The sequence below is a fragment of the Thermobia domestica genome, chromosome 15 (genome assembly GCF_964235325.1).
Source record: "Thermobia domestica chromosome 15, izTheDome1.hap1.1, whole genome shotgun sequence".
Classification (NCBI taxonomy): domain Eukaryota; kingdom Metazoa; phylum Arthropoda; class Insecta; order Zygentoma; family Lepismatidae; genus Thermobia; species Thermobia domestica.
This window is the reverse complement of record NC_137468.1, coordinates 30,927,980-30,944,717: the sequence shown is the minus strand read 5'-3', so window position 1 is coordinate 30,944,717 and position 16,738 is coordinate 30,927,980. Positions and strand designations below refer to the sequence as shown.

The window sequence follows — 16,738 nt, the reverse complement described above, 5'->3', positions numbered from 1 at the left end:
CTATTTTTTTATATACAATGTATTTTCTAACAAAATATATGATATCGTAATGTAAAAATCCATACACGTTGATTTAATATTTATCATAAATTTTATTATTTTCTAAGTTTTTACGCAGTTCTTTCATTAAAAGGAAGAAGAAATTATATAATAAATTATTTCCCACAACACATTTGCAAATTCAAAGAATGGTCTTACAATTTCTCTGCAAATTTTCTAGTACTTACAAATATTTACTTGAACATCAAAATTCCTCCCGCCTTCTGGTCAGTGAATACGGCTTACACATAATTTACTCAATAACAAACAGCATCTTGCAAACCATTGATTATATTATCAAACAAAATTTTAATTAAATAACAAATTCTAACCTTGCTTCCAAACTTATATCTTCTGTCGACCCTCTCTGGGGCCTTAATGAGTAACGTTTCTCATGCCGCCACATCATCGAAAGGACTTTCGTGATTATATCCTATAGCGTCCCAATTAGCAAGTAAACAAAATTATGTTTAAATACCGAAATACTATGCTGAGAAATTGATTGTAGTTTACTCTTAGAATTTTGCAATTATAGAAAAGGTAAGTGGAGATGGTTAAAATGAAGAGGGGAATTTGGGTTCCTGATTATAACTTGTCCTGTTTTCAGTGATTATTTTAACGTCCTTGCTTATCAATAATAATTAATAAACGGGAAGGGATCATTACTGTTAATATTTTAAATTAAACTCAAGAAAATTAAGTTTCATGATACTTTTGTAATTTCAACTAGAAATCAACTTCAACATTTGCAAACTTAAACGCAAGCAAAAATAAACTAAAACGCTGTAAGGCAGAATATTACAACCAATCAATTCAATTACGTACCTCATCATACATGAACTGCAACGTGAGAGCTGACTTCCCTACACCACCACTCCCCACCATAATAACTTTATGGAGAGCTGGTTGTTGGGCCGGTTTTTTCGACATTGTAGTGTTCTCTACCTGGTTCAGTCTGAAAATAAAATTCAAACGTAAATTGTTTGCTCACAGTTTGGTTTCAAACATCCTTAACAATACATATACAGAAAAACGTATTTCATTAAAAAATTGCCATATTGGAGAAACATAAACCTACCTTTGTACCTAAAGGTTTCACGATTCATTCAATGATTTCAATCTGTGCGAAGATCTTGATCACCAACGTTTTTTCTTGCTTCGGTGAAAAGTTTTATCTCACATCTTTGTATGTGGCTAGTATACTTTCATATATAATACAAGTTTAACCCAGAGTATTCGGTAAAACACTTGATTACATTACTAATTAGCACCTATTGACTATTATTAGAATTTTTAATATTAGTCCACTAGCTAGCAGAGTGAACTGATTTAAATCAAATTTCGAAATAAACTAATTTAAAATGAAAATAAGTAAAATCCCATTTCTGTTCTGTTATTTCGATTATGGGAGACAATAATCATAATACAATGAGCTCAAATGTACGTACAGCACAGTATCAAAACGAGTATCAAGAAGAATGATTAGGGAAAATCCCGTTTTGAACGGGTAACGGAGCAATCCTACTTTCTCCTCTTTGTAAGTTTTTTTTTCTTCCACTATTCCAACGGAAATCACCATGAACATTTAACACGAAAACTATTTTGAGTACGCGTCTGTTCGTTGGTTCCCACATGATAAAGGCGTATTTAGAAGGGTCTGATCCCATCTCCGAAAATTATCATTATTATTATTATTATTTAGACTTTATAACTTTAGGCGAAATTTATGTATTTTATTTCGTGCCACAAACTAGTTCCGATATTTTAAAAATATGACCCTACCAAATATCAGTAACTTTTGTGGGGAAAAAAGTGTCATGTTGATAAACGTTGCTGTACTTTTTCCTTAATGCTTAAGAAATATTGTTTGGGACTGAAATAGATTAACAATTGAGGACTAATTTAAAAATCAATCCCAATACTTTCACTTAAATGGCATAATTAACACTTAATACTACTTCCTAATGTTTTTCTCTTCAGTTCGCGACTTGTATTATACGAGGAGAAAGATTTGACTTAAAAAAAAAAAAAAGATTCAAATTTTTAAAAAATCAACAAAAATGATTTTTAAAAAAAAATCATGATTTTTTTTTTCACTCTGCTAGCTAGTTCTAAAGAACGTATTGGTTCTTACTAGGAGTACAAAAAGCCACTTTTTTTTTAGGATAAGCCTTTTTTCATATAAATGTGGGTGTTTTTGAGAAACAAACGGAAATTTTTGCAATTTTTTTCTTTTTACGATTTTCTTATTCAACACCGTCTTTGTTTTCTTGCAATGGATTCTACAATTCAAAAAATAGTTTACAACAGTCATGAGTTCTATGTTCAGTGTAGGAGCTGGCTATCTTTATTGATCTTCAAACTGGCATTTCATCAGTGTTCATCAAATGTAAGTTATGCAACCCAATATAGCACAACGGTGATATTGGTTGCTTAACTACCTCACAAATTCCTGATACTTATACATCTGGATATATGTTTTACTGATTCCTAAACTCAAACTGGCGGACACAAAAAACGTAAACCAAGAAACCGATATAAACTCATTTTTGTTCTGGTATAGAATTTGGCTTACATCTCGTTCTCCGTTAAGGAAACACTATATTGTGAGCTTAAAATATTCTATTAAAGCCCGATATACATTGAGTTTATAAAATTAAGCTACAACCGGCTACTATAGGTATGATGCTAGTTTACTGGTAGGAAAAGCGCATTTAGATAAGGTACTTTTTTTTTTTTAGTGTTGCATCATGTCAATATATTTGAAATGGGAAACCTGAGTATAGCGTCTTAACCTCCCGCTCGAACTTTAGTGGCTTCAATAAATGCTATATATATAGGTAGATAAACTTGTTCCGCAAAACCTCCGACATGAAATGTGTTTTAGACCCAAAAATGTAGCTAACTAAAGTTCTAATTTATTCATAAATTTTAAACGACACTTTTGTTCTACTAAGTGGAAGATCATAGTTCAGGAAGCTTCTTAGTTGCGGCAAATGACCTGCCAATAATGACAGAGTAACTATGATGATAATGATGAAGAAGAAGCGGAGGTACTATATTTTCTGCGAAGTTGTTGCTAATTTGTTAAATTTACACTTAAACATTTTTGTCATAGAACCAGGGATGTAATGGGGCGTATACGGTGTATACCCACCTAAAATTTCTATAGTTCAGCGTTTACTCACCTTAAATTTACGAAAGAATGAGCTTATATTGAAGTGCGTATACGCCAAGTAATCTTGCGTACACGCTATACTTTTGAAAACGATCAAGCATATGCCTACCAAAAATTCTACCATTACACCACTGCGTAGAACATTATTCTAACAGCTCTACAAACAATTTGTTCGAACCAGAAAATCCACTGCGTTCACAGATTTTACCTTTTTTTTTCCCTCTATCAAATGACTGATTATTCTTCATAATTGAAGGCCTTGTAATTTTCTCCTTCAAAATGCAATTAATGAGAAAGGAAATGTGAAACGTACTGTTATTTCTTCACCAAAGTTGAAATGTAAATAAATAAATAAATAATCTCAGGCAAAAGAAAGGAAACTTGTATCTTTTCTTTATATATAAAAAAAAATCGAGGTTACCATCTCTAGTTCACAGTCCAGACTACTCCACACTAGCTACTGCGCTAGTATATAAAAGCTCCAGTGATAGTTAATGGGTGTTAATTATTAATGTAACCATGTGTTTTACTGAATACTCTGGGGTAAACTTGTATTTTGTACGGAAGCACACCAGCTACTTAAGAAGATGAGAGATAAAAGTCCGTAGTGACACAGCAAAGATGCACGGTCTCCACGCAGATTTAAATTATTCAATGAAGTATGAAACCTTGGAGAACAAAGATAGGTTTACGTTTCTAATGAATATGTACTCTATAGCTTTAATTAATAGGCCTAAATAACTGGCATACTCTTTACTGTAAGGATCCCCACACATACTCAACAAACTGTAGTGTCTCTTCATGCTCTTCTCCAACGAGAACAGAACAATTTACCAAATAATTTCTCAGAATTACACTTGCACCACTCTCATTATATCTTGCATTATATTCATTCTTTTACTTGCTGTAAGTATAGTTTTACATTTCTTATATGAACGCCTACAAACATGCCAATAATTTCTTTTCCAGAAAAATGTTCCAGATTCTAATTCCGATTATCCTTCTTTCCTTAATTCTTATAATAATAATAACCTATTTGTGCCTCATCCTTAATAAGTCCAGTTATCAAGGCAAAAGCTTAACAAATCGTCTAGACATCTCCTTACCATTGGAAAGACTTAACTCATCGGCGCCTGCTATTCAAATCGATAATCATACAGTTCAGACTGAAAATACCGAATGTGACATTAACATTGATACCGATTTTAGTGAACAAAAAACTCGACCAATACCCACAATTAATGAACTAGTGTCCACATTTAATAAATACAGTTATGGCACTTTCTACCCGCTCTGAGGAAAGTGATAATGACAAGTTGATCCTGCTTAGCAGGAACAGAAATATGGTGCTATTACCATTTGTATTGTATATATTTCAAAACAATTTTTAGTGATTTTATAGTGTTTTACATTGTCTTTAACAGTGCTTACAGTATAATGTGTTTTCAACATAAGCACATGTTTATGTTTATGGTCGACACGTGCTAACGTTTACAAACAAGTAGGCGATACACTGAACAGGAAGATTAATACGATGGGAACCGAAAGAGGACGAGCCACCTGAAGAGGGCCTATAAAAGAGGAACTACAGAGGAAGGAGGCATCACTGATCGCCTACCCACAACAGCTCTGAAGGTCGCACTGGACTAAGCGGCTCAACCTATCCTACCATCCCTGGAGGCTGCTCCGAAGCGAAGGAGATTCCTCAACACAAACCGTACCTTACAAGGTTGCCATGAGCCAAGAAGGTTCCCTAGGACCGTAACCTGAATCGCTACAAGACACCCCGATGGCTGCCATGAGCGAAAGGGTTCCCGTATGAAACGTATTTTCCTTCAACCTTGGTTATAAAGAAGATTCTGATATGTTGACTTTGTAAAACACAGACTATTTTGTATTTTAATAAATAAATAGGTGAAGTGCTAGATTCTCGGTCCATTATTGACTCTACCTACACAAAATATTGCATTATAGTCGACAAAGAGGCTATCTTGCATTATGCGTACAAATAGGAACAATGAATATCATTTAAAATACATAGACTACAACTTTACTTTCTTGAGTAAAACATGTGAAGTTAAACCTATCCGTTGCCGAATTAATGTAACATATTAAAATTAACTTGACAGTATGTCTAAGACATAAAAATATCCGAATATGCCAATTTTGTGATCCAGGTTTATCATAATATGCTATAAACCTGACCCCTGGACCTGTTTTTCAACTGTTACTGAAGTTTTCAAATATTAAACACATCAGCCGGAGATTTAATACGGAAATAGCTTCTCAAATCGTGTTTATGTACGCGCTTCACGTATTTAATGACGCATAATAGCAATAACCTATATTACTTATATCTGTTTCGAATCTTGGGGAAAGATGCAATGCATAAGTCAGGTTTACGTCCTGTTCGATTTTTTAGAAGGTCCACAAATACTCAATCAGCAAAATAACTTTGCGCATATTCGAAATATGTCCCAGGCTTCCAAGCTGGGTTAGTCGCTAGCGCGTCCCGGGTTCGATTTTCGATGGGAGAGCACAAAAGAAATTAATTTCAGAATCATTTACTTTGATTAGTGATCCATCTTCTTTAGAACAAATCGTTAAAATAATTTCTTTTTCATTTCATTGAAAAAAATTCATGGCTATAAATAGTTTTACGAAAAAACAAACTCCTAATGCCTTCAAAATTCGTGTTTGATTATCACCTTTATATTTTCTTACGTTTATCGTATATATAATGACATTATAGTATGGTCATAAACAGTGAATATACTTGCCAACATAGTTTCTGGCTACAAATATGTCAATTTCTGATAGAAAATAAAAAGTTCAATATCCCTTCAGAAGTTCAACATCCCAGTTAGCACCCAATTTCTCTCTCCTTACCTTCTTACTGTACAAACAACAGGTCGGCATTCTAATTATTGCGATTTTTGCACAATTAAAGACATAAAAAAATCGCATTCTACTAACGAGTTTACTCTTTTAGTCAGTATGGCTCCACACAGAGCTTACTTCCATGACCCACCGGGGATTGTTGGGAGCCGAAGGACACGATATCATATAGAAGCAGCCGAACAGCATAGAATTTTATATACTAACATTAGAGCTTTGTACGTGTTATTACCTTTCTTTACATATTCAATTGTAAATCGTAGTAATAAATCGGGTGCTAACGTAAGTTATTAATCCCCAGAGTTGTAAAATTTACACAAGGATATTTTAAAAGAGGAATGAACAAGTAAGTAAAATATAATATTATGTTATCTAATGATGTAGAAAAACGTAATGCAAAATGCATACTTTTATTCACGCACTCGCCACAAGGAAGCTACAATGAAGTGAAGTAATATATGAAAGCAAAGTTTTAGTGCAAGCTAGTTAACTTCTTAATTTCTTCTTATATGCACAGTAGTTTTTAAAATGCACAGAAGAAATATGTAGTGTTTTTTCCCCAATATTTTAGTTTACACGCATACTGATAGTCGCTGATACTTTTGCTCCGTTTGGACACACGCCAGCATAGGCCCACTAGCTTTGCCCTACCCTGACTCTTGTTAGATACATTTCTTGCTTTAATTGGTCACCTAGCACTCGTTTATGTTTTAGGCCCTAGTTTGTATTTATACACATAATGGTTAAGCCCTCTTAAAGTGAATCTCCATCCAGGAATCCAACTCCTGCCATAAGAAATTATATTTCAAGGTATTAGAAGTCGATTTCCTGACGAAAGTACATATGTAATGAATTTATTCATGGACCCATAAACTACGTCTACACCATAAATTGACTTCGCTACTGATTAAAAATAGTGTAATTAAAAAATATATAATTTTACGGTTAAAATGAGTGAGTACATATGAAAGAGGATTGTGTACAATATTAAATTCCACTGTCGGAGAAATTTTTCAGTATAGGAAACAAGCATATCATTTTTACAAGTGTAAATCCATTACAAGGGCTATACTGAGTATGTATCAGACGACTAATATCCACAGGCGAAGCCCCCATAGCAGAACATTTCGCGATCTGTGATGTGATCGCAGAAAATTTGCCGCGCTTGTGCAGAAAAATTGCCAGAGGGAAAATTTATAGCCAACAGAAAAGTGTAAAAACATGCCTGCTATATGTAGATGTCTTAAACGCACAGGCGACTCGTATAAATACAGTTTGAACTGTTTTTTTACGTCGCGTAAATCTTATTTTTGTGTTCCTTCTGCAGAATTCCTGCAGAAAATTTGACTTACAAAAGCTCATCGCAGAAAGGCAAAGTTCTGCCATCGGGTGCGGTACATTTCTGCACGATGTAAGAAAAGTACAATATTTTATATTTACAAGTATAGAGTTGCAAGTGTGAAACTATTACAAGTTCTCTACCTATGTGATTTTGTATGTGATATTAAGTGACTCTTGCACTATTATAGTTTATGTGCATACCGTCCGTCGCTAACGCGCCTGCTCCCTGAGGATGCACTCCCGCGTGCATCACCATGTTGTGCCCCTCCCCTGACAGATAGCATTATAGCTTTTAGTGCACCTAGCACAATTTGGTTTGTGCTTTTTGTACATAATTTTTACGGTATACGTTCGAACACGTATTTATATCGGTAAGGGGAAGTCGTCGTAAAATGAATCTGCACCAATGAATGTAACTCCTATTCTAAGAAACGACTTCTAAGACATTGTGAACGAAGCATATTATCAATCTGTATGCAATCATTTGGGCATGCGCCAGTGCAATAATTGATCAGAACATCTTACGAAAAAGAAAAGTAGAACAGGCTTTTTTTAATTTGACGGGCTATCCTTAATCTGTGCCCTGACTTCTTCAAAGCCTTGTTTTCTAAAATATTTTAACCGTAAATATCAATTTAGTGGTTGGCGCATTTTTCAATCTGCACCAATAATTTAAATGTATAATAATCTAAACCCGAAAGGAAATAAAATCTGAAGCCCCAACTGCACTGTTAATATCAACAAAGCGCTCTCTGCAGCTATCACGTCCTACTATAATGCAGTCCGTGTTTTTATTTACTTCCGACAAATTTTCCAGTGCTGCAGTAGATACACACAAGTACCATAAGATTGTATTTATACTGTCAAGAGACATGCATTACGCACCCATATCATATGTAAAAGAATATACCTACAGTAAAAAGAAATTCCTAACGTATGCACTAAATTTACTTTCTACAACGAATTGAAGTATTGACAATATTTTGATAGAGTTAAGATGCCACATGGATCTTGTACCCCAGCAGGGGGTCATTTCGAATGTGTTAATATATCTTACCACAGCCGTTCAATCTTACACGTAGGCTCTTCCTGCCACCAGGCTATTTGCAATCCACTAAATAATGTACTCCAAATACATTAACTAGTTTTCTGTCCAGACAACTTAAGACCTTATGTTTGTTCCACTATCGGAATCCTATAGCCGAGAATTTCTTCACTTCTCCATTGCTAAACTAAACACATATTTCCTTCAACTTAAGTCATAGAAGAACATATAAGTCTCACAAGTCACAAAAAGTTTCACAGTTTCAGTTTAGATTCCAAGTATCTTCGTAATCTTTCTATGATTCACGCTTGTGAGAGGCGTTGCCTGCCCCTATCACAGACATTACCACAAGCACATAACTGAAGTCGTTGAGAAATTATGTTAGTAGGTTACAATTTTAATTTGAACACCTCCTTCTATAATTTGTTTGTTCCTTATTTTGTCAAAATATCACACAAACTATTTCTTTAAGCAAGCTAACTATGATACTTTAGTCCTTTTAATTGCACTTTGAATTGTTCTCAGAAATATTTAGATATCAGCTTGCCATCTTAGTGCCAGGCTGCTGGCTTGCGCCGAAGCCGAAGTAGGTGTTGATATCCTTATGACGTTACGCTGTGTGTGCACGAATAGGAAGAAGCTGACTTCAGTTATAAGGTGACGAAGAAGCATGCGTAATTGTTGATATGCGATGATGCACTTGGATTACTAAAGGAATCCTAACAACGGTAATTTAGCAATTCCTGGATTGATTTCTTATCAATGCTTCCTTTAAAAAATAATATTCAGAAAGAAAGATAGTAAAAATATTGACTCAACTGAATAAAAGTTTCCACAAAAAACAATACGTCGGAGTGTTTATTTTTCGCTAAAATAGACAATCAATTTATTATTATTATTATTATTATTATTATTATTATTATTATTATTATTATTATTATTATTATTATTATTATTATTATTGTCTTCCTGGAGCTACGTTACGTTAAATATATTGAAGGAATTAAATATATGAATTCGTAATTTTACTATGGCGCTTTTGTAAATATCTACGTAGATTATTTCCGATTAAAGAACTGCAGATCTGAATCTAAAAATGGAAATCGGGAAGGTTTTGATATCAATAAATAAAACTTTGATATCATATTTTTACTCTTCATTTATGTTATACCATTATCTTCGAATTTATTTATACAGTAGGCCTATATTAAAAATATTTAGTACAGTTTTGCGCACAATTTCAAAACATAAATGTAGTAGTAAAAATGTGATAATTAAAATCTCTGAGGTTGTTCCCTACTGCGATTTTTTTCTGTGCACATTTTCAACATAGTTCCATTTTGTTTGTTTAAACGTCCCACAATTATGCACTGAGTCTAAGGGAGACGGTAATGATAAGATGGATGACAATGGGGGAACGTGGAAAGAAACTCCAAGAAAATCCACGCACACGATGTTTATCCAGTACGAAATTCACTTGGCGCTCCTTAGCTTTGTAAAATTTAAGTTATCTTCCTCAGACAAGATGGTATTACCAAAAAAAAAAAAAAAGTTAGTTCCATTATCATGTCAAAAAATAGTATAAAAACGGAAGTTATTTATGCGGGTAAATCCTATCCTATTTCAGATCTAATAAGGGGAGCAGTATACGTTTTTGAATTCTAACTCTGAGAAAAAACTGGGCTTAAAATATACATGTCCTAAAATTTTATTTTTAAAAAATGGTTAGTTTGCTAGGTAACCAAACTATAGAGAAAAATGGGGCACAAATGGAATAATTTGATTTGCTCAGTACCTATCGGAAGCAAACGTTTCAGACTCAGATGGTAGCAACACAGTAGTATAGTGACATCATATGCTAGTTTGCAAATGGCTACTGAGTCCGTGTTCCATAACATTACTTACTGGCACTATTTTTTTTTTTAATGAAAAGTAAAATTTTGAACATCTTTATAACTGAAATTTTGAGTTCTCATAGTTCTAATAGTGTAGGAAACTCTAGATATGTTTTAAATATCTTACAACACACTTTTCAAAACCAGGTAAGAATACATTTTGAAACATCAGTTAGTAAAATTCATAAACTTAGATATTATTCGTAGGTATATTAGCTAGGGTTAAAGCAGAATTAATTTCTTTTCTTTTCTTGCTTTGGGATTGAATATGGTACTTCAATTAGATCAAAATCAATCTTCCCAGACCTACTTTATGGAGTCACAGTAAAGACACTTCAGATTTTGCTGTTGATTTCTCACTTGTCAATATTCATTGAACCTCTTGAGGCATTTTATTTGGCAAATTTTTTTTTTTTTTTTTTTTTTTTTTTTTTTTTTTTTAATGTACGAGTTCTTTTCAATTCGATGTCAAATTAGCAGTTTTGCAACAGCATAACCATTATGATTGTACCCTATCTATTGTTTCATTGTGTTCAGCTATTGGGGCACAATGAAACAATCACAATTGTTTTGAAAATCGTTTATCCTAACTTTGTATTTTAAGTTATGTCAAAAAAAATCCACTCTAAACAAACAGTAAAATAATCGTTTCAAAACATACCTTTTGTATGAAAATATCGTAAGAAATAAATCGGATATTGTCAAATTTAACTTTTTTGTTTCATTGTGCCCCACTTTTCCCTGTAAGACAATTTCTAACCCTTTTGAGATTATTAAGGTAAATTTTAGACTTTCAGTCAAGCAGCTACTATATCATCACTATTTATTCTAGAGTTTTGGTTAGTACCGGTACCTCACTCTCCAACATTCCAAACGATACCAACAACATAAAGCAACATTCCAAACGATACCATTCGCATGTCCGTATCATATACCTTAAAAGCGAAATTCGAGGAAAATTGGTATTTTTTTTCGAAAAAATCTTTTTTCAAAAGTTTTAGCCCCTTTGGACTAGCACTGTGTTAACGTACAAATCTCAAAGTCACTTCAAAAGTACTAACACGGGAGGGTCCCACAAGTTGTCGCTAAAATCTGATTGCCACAGCATATCTGATAGAGCATCATGAGAAATAAACATTAGCAAAATTTAAGGTGCTATGGGCCAGAAGGATTGAGCTAGGGGGCTTCAAAATTTGAATATCAAAAAATTTATATCATGGAACTATGTACGTTTAAAGTAAATATCTTGAAAACCATTAAAGCAATCAAAACAAACGTTGCACAATATAATGAGAACAAAATGCCCTATCGAAAATCATAAACAGTGTTGCCATAGGCGAAGCAGTGTTGACAACTCATCATAAAATATTTTGTTTGAAATAGCACCATATACAAATGTGCACAGATTTAAAATGCACTATTATCACTAAAAATAACAGTGAATTGTAGTGGTACAGTGTTGCATGCTATTGGAGCTACATGTGCTGAAAATGTACAATGGAGAAGTTTGATATGTGGCAACAGATGGTAATAAAGGAATCTGGGTCTCATACTATAAATTTAGTTTAAATGCATAACACAGATATTATAACATAGCAAAATGCCAGCAGTCTCACAAAATATTGATGCATTTGAAAAACGAAATTGAGTGATACATTTTTTACGTCCTGAAAGAGAAAGATTACAATGAAATGTAAGGTGAAAAGTACAACAAAAACATGTTCGAGGCGGGATTGGAACCCGTTATACCTAATATGTCGGTTGTCTAGCCTTCTAGACCGCACGGCTATCCTGGCCGACTAAAAACGAAATGAGCTAGTAATAAACGGACGTGTAATTACGGAAAATAAACACAGGGCAGATATTGAATGATCTGAAGCACTAGTTTTACGTTACGATATGATTTAGGTAGGACAATACAGGATGCTTCAAAAAAGACTTCACAAATTTGTAAATTCATATAAGTACATTCAAACTATTTAAGATCAAATTTTGGTGTCATTTTGTAGCAGAATAGATCTTTTTTTTTTTTTTAACATTGTATTTAGTTGGGTTCAGACTTCCGTTGGTGGTTTTACAGCACCAAATCTATAACAGCACGGCAGGCGTAACGTCTTCAACTTCGGCGGAGATTCTTGCTCAGAGCACAGGGAGAGAAGCCGGAGCAACACCTATGCTATTCATAAATGGTACACATACTGAAAGAATCTTTGCCTTACTCGGTATGAAAATTTCGTTGCACAATTGTCGCAGACTTCGATTCTTCAAATGAAAACATACAGCATATGATCAGTGAAGACAGCCATCCTTGTTACAATTGTCCCTAGCTCTTAGACTATGGCTTTCAAGGATACGTTTCCGATGTGTTACCCCCCGCAGCGAACGCTATTCGATAATTTTACTTTCGCCAGTTATAAATCATACTGTGAGCCAGTCAGGGTTTCCAACCCTTAGTACCCGGCTATTTGAGGCGATCGCAAAGCGTATTTATTGCTCACGCGTACGCTTGAAATTGAAATACGCTGACCATGTATTTAAATGTAGATGGCTAATCACAAACGCGAAAGCAATAAAAACGCGGAGAAAACGTCAGCTTGAGCGTATTTGGTGCATTTCGGAACAATAGACCGCCTGCTGTTTAAAAGATTTCAAAAGGAAGTCAAAAAAAGGAAAGACGTGTTGCCAGGCAAAGGGATTGTAGCAAGAAACAGCTGCTTGGAAGATGGTTTGTGCAGAGTATTGGAACTCTGCTATTACATACCTGGACCTGGCAAAAATACCCGGAAACCCTGACTGGCTCACAGTATGATTTACAACTCTGGTGAAAGTAAAATTACTGAATAGCCACCTTGGCCGCGTTCGCTATAGAAAGTAACGCTTTCTCAAACAGCCTAAGACTTCCTGTCACCCTTATTCTCATTAATGTGAATCACGAGAAACAACCCTATTGTGTTAAGTATAGATTTTTTTTCTGTGATTAGCTAATTTTCGGAATTTCCTTGTATTTTTGTGAATTTTCTTTTGTTATACACGCACATACTTTATAATAGCAGAGTTCTAATACTCTGCACAAAGCACCTTCGAAGCAGTTGTTTCTTGCTAAAATCCCTTTGCCTGGCAACACGTCTTTCTTGTTTTCCTTCCTTTGGACATCTTTTACTGATTCCGAAACAGCAGGTGGTTTATTGTTCCGAAAAGCACCAAATACGCTCGAGCCGACGTATTCTTGGCGTTTTTATTGTTTTCGTGTTTGCAGCGCATTGTGATTAGCCATCCACATTTAAATACATGGTCAGCGTATTCCAAGCGTACGCATGAGCCATAAAAACGCGTTGTAAACGCAAGGAATAGCCGTTCACTTAAGGTTTGGTGGTGGTATTCAGTACTGTGCACTACGTCAGCCAAAACTTGATCTATTTTACTACAATATGTCAACTAAACCAGATCTATAAGTAGTCTGGATAACTTTTATATAAATTTAGTTAAGCTGTAAAGTCCTTTTCGAAGCACCCTTGGTAGAGACGTTAAGACAAAAAGCAAATAGTTTCCTGATGACGTGCAAGGAAATCAATATGGAACTGAATATAGATCAGATGAAATCAGGGGTGACATCACAAAAACAACAACATAATCAACAATAATAATGTAAAGGAAGTGAATACATTAAAATTGTCATACGTAATAGTAACAAGGAAGTACGAAATTGACAAATAAACAAAAAAGTAGGTGATAGGAGGAAAATATGTTATAAGTCCAAAAAATACAATCTTATAGTCTAGACTGATATCAAAATGAAAAAAAAAAATTGAAAAAGCAATTTCACTATACGGAAATGAAGCTGGTCGCCACCTACACCAGGAACTTCCTCGTGACTAGACGCAGCTTCGGCGTGGAAGACCCGACTTCAATTTTCGGTGGGACCTCATGTAATTTGGATCCCCCGTTAAGCCGTAGGTCCACGTCTTACATAGTCTCGGTCTTGAATGGGAAGCTAAGCTCCAAATCAACCACCCAGACTAACTTACACAACAATTGGATAAAGTGTTTCGAAAACAATTTTGAGGGAAATATTTATTGGGAAAACGGACAAATGGATGAATCGAGAAAGTTATAGAAAGTGATCCGAACAATTAAATTGGGGTGTGTGGTTAGCACGACATGTCCTTCGCATTGGAAATATTCGCAAGCTGTTGAAGTTGAAAAGCATGCAACGAAAAGGCTTTTTTTAAAATGAAATCTGTATTAAATCTACGATGTACCCTTTAGAGTAAATGAGACGAATAGTTGCTGACAGTGAATTATTGCAAAAGAATTTGTGGGATAAGAATGTAGAAGGAGAATTTCGAGAAATGCCACGGACACAAAATTGTCCCCAACGAACTCAGAGGACCTCAGATTGAACCAGGGACCCTTCGCACCAAAAGTAAGCGCTCCACCATTGACCCACATGTTGCAGAAAGACCTTTGGATATAGATCAAGTTGGATATGGAAGGATCATACAATCATCGAGGTGTAAATGAAAATAATGCTAACAGGACACGGTGACTCAGTGGGAGAATGCTTTCTTCTGGTGCGAGTGGTCCCTAGTTTGATCCCAGACCATTAAGTTCGTGGAGAACAACATTGTGTTTGTCAATTTTCTCGATGTTCTCGTGTCCTCTCTCACTTTATGGTTCTACCAATTCTTTCATAATTACTCACTTAAATTAATAATTCATCTCCTTTGTCCTAACGACATAATCATGTTACGTTAAACTAGTAATTTATTTCATCTTTTCCCCTGATTTTGGCGGTGAGCATTTTTGATTTTTGTGTCAAAGTGTTAGGAAGAATCTTAATACGATCTCTCTCTCTCTCTCTCTCTCTCTCTCTCTTTTTTTTTTTAAGTTTGACGCTAGTGCCCTTTAGACTAAAGAAGATGGATGATTAATGAAAGTGGACAATTGTGAAATTATTTCTTTTGTGCTCTCCCACCGGGAATAGAATCCAGAACCAAAGACACACGCGCTAGCCGCAATCTTCCATAGCTAATGATTTTACTGTAATTACGGAACATTGTTTTTGAGTTCATTCACTTGATTTATTTATTTATTTATTTGAATTTATGAAATGCAATATAGTAGTACATTGTTTGTTATAGAAATATATGAGTTCCACGTTCTATTTTTGATTATTGTCGTGTGGTTCCCGGTTCGATTCCCGGGGGGGGGGGCACTCGATCGAAAAAGTGTAAAAGCTTTTTCAGACCAGCCATTCTCAGTGAGGTTTTCCTGGGTTTTTCCTCATTCACACTAGACAAATGCCGGGATGGTACCTAACATATAGCTCCCAGGCTGCTTGCTTCCTTCCCTTTCCTCGGATAGTGTGATCACCGAGGGACGTCATCCCTCTGACGGGCTAACATAGCCATAGTTGCCGAAAGCCCAGAAATCTAATTTTTAATAATCGTAATTATTGTCGTACAGAATATATCTGTGTAAGACATAGATATACCTTATACTTTAAAAAAGTGTTTATAACACTACCATTGGATTGAGTATAGCCCGCTCCCCCCAGTGATTTTTAACGAATCATAGTGATTCTAACGATTCACATTAGTTCATAATGAATCGGAATCGCATGTTATAAAGATTTAAGATGTAAATCTTATGGTAAGGAGATTTTAGTACAAGTAGTAGTATTAGTAGTAGTGGCAATAGTAGCAGTAGTAGTAGTAGTAGTAGTAGTAGTAGTAGTAGTAGAAGTAGTAGTAGTAGTAGGAACGGGTTAGAAGCCCCGCAGGGGTTGGTTGGGTTCTGTTCTCGATATAAGTAGTAGTAATATTAGTAGTAGTAGTAGTAGTAGTAGTAGTAGTAGTAGTAGAAGCAGTAGTAGTAGAAGCAGTAGTAGTAGTAGCAGTAGTAGTAGTAGTAGCAGTAGTGACTCTTCCAGTTCCAGTGACAAAGAACTGCGGGGAGCGGGCTATACACAAGCCCTACCATTGAAGACTCTGCACACGGTGTTGGTCAATCACAAATCCCTTTTGGTGCGAGCTGGGATCAAATCAGGGACCCCACGCACTGGAAATGTACGCTCTACTACTGAGGCACCTTGGCATTACGTGTTGCAGTTCATACTGATTGATTATATTAAAACCAAATGAATTATTAACAGAAACAATTTACTTACTATATAGATGAGTTCCATACTTACTATATAAATGAAAGTAAACAAGGGAGGCAGTAATTGAATTAATAAAACGTTTTGATCGCTTTTTTTTTTTTTTTTTTTTTTACACACACTTATTTTGTATCTATTGTTTATTTCCTCTTTCTCTTCTTTACTTTTTGAGTAGGTATTAT

General features: G+C 34.9%; 1 protein-coding gene across 3 annotated transcripts in view; it reads right to left on the bottom strand.

The window, feature by feature from the left end:
• Rala (Ras-like protein A) overlaps window positions 1-16,738 on the bottom strand; it is a 120,513-nt gene that overhangs the window by 30,649 nt on the left and 73,126 nt on the right. For 2 of the 3 annotated variants that reach the window (XM_081741508.1, XM_081741507.1), the window contains exon 2: window positions 865-994. In XM_081741508.1, the coding sequence (XP_081597634.1) occupies window positions 865-994 (130 nt within the window). Of the gene's footprint in view, window positions 1-864; window positions 995-8,513; window positions 9,131-16,738 lie in introns of those variants that run through there. The other variant, XM_081741509.1, reaches the window with a different exon arrangement.